Source organism: Limulus polyphemus, unplaced genomic scaffold (genome assembly GCF_000517525.1).
Source record: "Limulus polyphemus unplaced genomic scaffold, Limulus_polyphemus-2.1.2 Scaffold2498, whole genome shotgun sequence".
Classification (NCBI taxonomy): Eukaryota; Metazoa; Arthropoda; class Merostomata; order Xiphosura; family Limulidae; genus Limulus; species Limulus polyphemus.
Window position 1 is genome coordinate 53,819 of NW_013668108.1, and position 3,849 is coordinate 57,667.

The following is a 3,849-nucleotide window of genomic DNA, read 5'->3' on the forward strand; positions in this document are numbered from 1 at the left end:
ATACTAATTTTTAAAGTATCAAATTGAATTTTTTTTCCCAAACCTTTGTCTTCAAAATAAGGGTGCGTCTTATATTCCGAAAAATACGGTATTTTTAAAAAAATATAGCTAAGATAAAGATTGAATAAGAATTGTTTGGCTATAGGTATGTTACCGCTCTAAAATGAGCCGCAGTAAAAACCTATTTGATATATGACATAAAATAAGTATATTGAAATATAACTCTAAACAAAACATCGTGTTAGGGATACATCTTTCCAATATTAAGCCTAATTATTTTCCAAGGCGAATCCTGCCTTGTGTATTTTGTTTGTATAGAAGAGGTATTCTAGTCTATTTACTTAACTTGAAAGTTATCATGAAATCAGTTGAATATATCTATTATTGTTTAAAAGGTTTGTTTGTTTTAAGGCAGAGCCACGTTGGGTTATCTGCTGTGTCCACCAAGGCGAATGGAACCCATAATTTTAACGTTATAAGTCCGTAAACGAACCGCTAACCCATCGGGGGACTTTTTAAAAAGGGAAGGAGGATCCGTTAAAAACTGTCATTCGAAAAATAATCAGAAACGTTATTTTATTAAAAACAGTCAGCAAACAGAGTTTGCCGGAATAATAGATAAAGTGTATATACCACAGAGCAGTAAAAACTGTATTTTGTAAAAGCCTTAAAGTTTAGAAGCGTGTCACCAGGGTAAAGTTTGGTTTCGAGAGCAAAAATATTCTTTATAAATAAAAGTTAGACTTTTAAAAGAATTTATTCGTATTTCATACACATACAAATATAAGAGCTGTTTTATAAGTACAGTACTCATTCTAGTTATATACCATAGCAAAGTTATAAATTCTCCTCAACTTCACAGTCAAAACTTTAAAGTTTGTGAATTTATACTCAAAATTATCATACCATTTCATGCACTATCAACTGAGATAAAAAAAAATATATTTTAATAATTTTATAATACGAATAAAAACTGCATGTAAACGGCTCCTTCAAAATCACACGAAGAACGTTCTAAGAATTTGTATTATCTAGACAGGATTCAAGACATTTCTCCCTCCGTCGTTTCTGCTCGAGATTTCACCAGGACTTCTCACCCTGGGTTTCGCCTTCTTAGCTATCTTTTTTTTTTGTTATTTCTGAAGTGAAAAGAATACGTTTTAGTTGTGCTCGTTTCTTTGGATCTATCATCAATTTGTGTCGTAAATGCATTTTTATTTCAAAATTTTTTTTAATGATTCTTACTGATTAACCTATTAGAAAAACAAGTCAAAACTAATTCTACAGAAACAACATGATTTAACTTAAAACTATGATATCGTTTCAGTTTTCGCGCGCATGATGGTTTCTGACAACGTTTCGGTCCTCTTCAAAACGCATTTTGTCAATACGAGGGGGCCAGTAGGAAAAAAAAAACAACAACACTATATTATTATTTTTACAACACTATCATTATTTTTATTTTGAAAAATACGCAGTCTGATAATATCGTAAGAAGAAACTAATTCTTCAAAGTAATTAGAGTTTCGAGTTTGATTACTCAAATGAAATAAGCATAATGCTTGCAAATTGCTAGTTCTCCCGTTGTGTAATTTTGTTTTAAATATTTAAATCGTTTACTTATTTCATGCAAAATCGAATTAATAACAGTTCATTTTCATCGATCGCTCTGTAAACAATAATATTAGACTTTTCTTGAACTCATACACTACACTTACATCATGGTGTTAAGAGATTGTCAACTGAAATTAACTTTTTCAATTCTTGATCTTGTAGCGTTGCTTGACTCGTTGTAGGAGGCGAGACACTTATGTTGAATGTTTGAAGCTTATAGGCTTTGAGTAAGACTACGTCCCTAAGTTTAGGGGTCGAAAAATGTACTTCGATTGGACACGATCCGTTTCGATCAACAGGCCCACAGCTGCGTCGAAACGCTGAACAAATACCGGAGGTACCTACCTGAAGCCCCAGGGCCTTCTTCAAGACTTGAGCAACTCTGTCGGCAGAGCTTGTGGGAGTTTCTTCAGAATCCCCAGAGACGCCGTAAAATACAAGAGAGCTATTCCTATGCCACTCCTCCAGCCTTTGCATCCGAGGTATAAGTCCATCTATGACAAGCTTCAGCAAAGCTAATTTTTCTTCTTTGCAACTTGGGGCGTAATGTTTTTGTGCTGTGGATACCGAGGAAGCGTTGAAATTAGAGTCACCTTTTGTTTTTGCTTCACTTATTTTCAAACAATGTATCTTAGGTTTTCCTTGTGATTCAATCAGCTTTTCAAGGGTTTTTAGTCGACATTCTAGCATATCAAGTTTATGAGAATCCACGTAGCAATGTTCCTTGGTGTTCTCCAATCGCGCCTTTTTCAGTTCGTTCCTCAGTAAGTCATTTTGTCGTTCTAAGTGTTTAGTGATTTCACGTAAGAGCCAGTGGGTCCTAAAAGCCAAATCCGCGAAGAGGAATGTCATATCTTTCCATATATACGCGTCCTCAGAACTGCAGTCTTTTGGGCCATGAGAGTTCACCTTTTCGGAATTTTCTACTTTTGAACTAGTAGAGTTCTGTGTTTGTTTTGTGTTTTCGACAATGCTGTTAGGGGTGACGTTGCTGTCGAACGAATTGACACTTTTTTTTTCGTTCGTGTTTTTATCAGATACTTTACTGGGTTGTGCAGAAGAGATCTTGAGCGGGACAGCAGGGGGACAAGAATAACGACTATTGAGTTTTTGTATTGGATTTTGCTGAGTTAGGTTATTTACTTCTTCTTCTTCTTCTCTGGAAGTTATAATTACGTTGTTTGATGTAAAAATGTTGCTACACTTTGGAGGAACTGTTCCGTCCATTTTAAACAATACTTTCTTCTCTTTTTTTACGTTGGAAGAAATCTCAGAATCACATTGTACAGGCTGCTTGTCTTCTCTTTCCTCGAATTTCACCGCCCTTTCGAGCAGAGATGGGAGATGACGCTTTCCAGTAGTTTTCTCGTCTTTAACGCTCTCTGCATCTTCTGTTCTTATTTCGATTTCCTGCGTTTTCGTATTCTTCGACTTCTTACCAGCTTTTAGCTTGCTTAATGATGTTAGGAAAGAACGATACGTTCCAGTATTTGTATGATGCATTTCAAAACTACTTAGTACGTGAATAACTCTCCAAAGAATTTGACATAAGTCGTTGGAAGTTCAACAAAAAAATATTCTATGTTGGTTTACAACCAAGTCTTTGATGTAGTAACACTTAACTCTATACAAACACATAGCCTCATTTTTGTCGTAAATGTTAAGTCTAAATTACCGTAGGTTTACACTTTTTCAACGATACAAGCCCTTACACATAGCCTCACTTTTGTCAACATGAGGCTAGCACATAATCCCAATACACAGAGTGACATCTGCCACCAGCTTGTCTTTGTTGCTGATCTTGTACATCTACATCAAAACCTAGTTTGTAAATACAGAAGATTCCATTACAAAGAGGGAGGTGTGTTCGAATAAATAATGTAGATGTGATATAATATACACACATAAATATGTTATAACAAAACTTGCTTAAAATAAATGTATGACAAGAAAGTGTATCTTGATACTTTAAATCCACTATTTATAACAAAACTTATTTTTATTATTTCTTTAACCTTCAACGTGTAAAACCAACCTGTTAATGTATTTTGGCGCCATCTATCAGATATAAACAAATTTATGGAAATATTATAAAAAATTAATTTAAGCAAAGTAATGACCCCTCTTGAACACTTTTGTCGATACTAATTGTTCTTGACCCCCAGTGGTACAGCGGTATGTCTGCGAACATATTTGTTTGTTTGTTTGTTTTGAATTTCGCGCAAAGCTACACGA

At 34.6% G+C, this 3,849-nt stretch overlaps 1 protein-coding gene across 4 annotated transcripts in view; it reads right to left on the minus strand.

The window, feature by feature from the left end:
- Window positions 1–738: 738 nt before the first annotated feature.
- LOC106467132 (glutamate-gated chloride channel-like) overlaps window positions 739–3,849 on the minus strand; it is a 127,009-nt gene continuing 123,898 nt past the window's right edge. The window contains exons 1-2 of one of the 4 annotated variants that reach the window (XM_013927453.2): window positions 1,960–3,412; window positions 739–1,139 (exon numbers count right to left, since the gene is read on the minus strand). In XM_013927453.2, coding sequence (XP_013782907.1) covers window positions 1,134–1,139; window positions 1,960–3,117 — 1,164 coding nt within the window. In that variant the 5' untranslated portion in view covers window positions 3,118–3,412 and the 3' untranslated portion in view covers window positions 739–1,133. Of the gene's footprint in view, window positions 3,436–3,849 lie in introns of those variants that run through there. The other 3 variants (XM_022395264.1, XM_022395268.1, XM_022395267.1) reach the window with 3 other exon arrangements.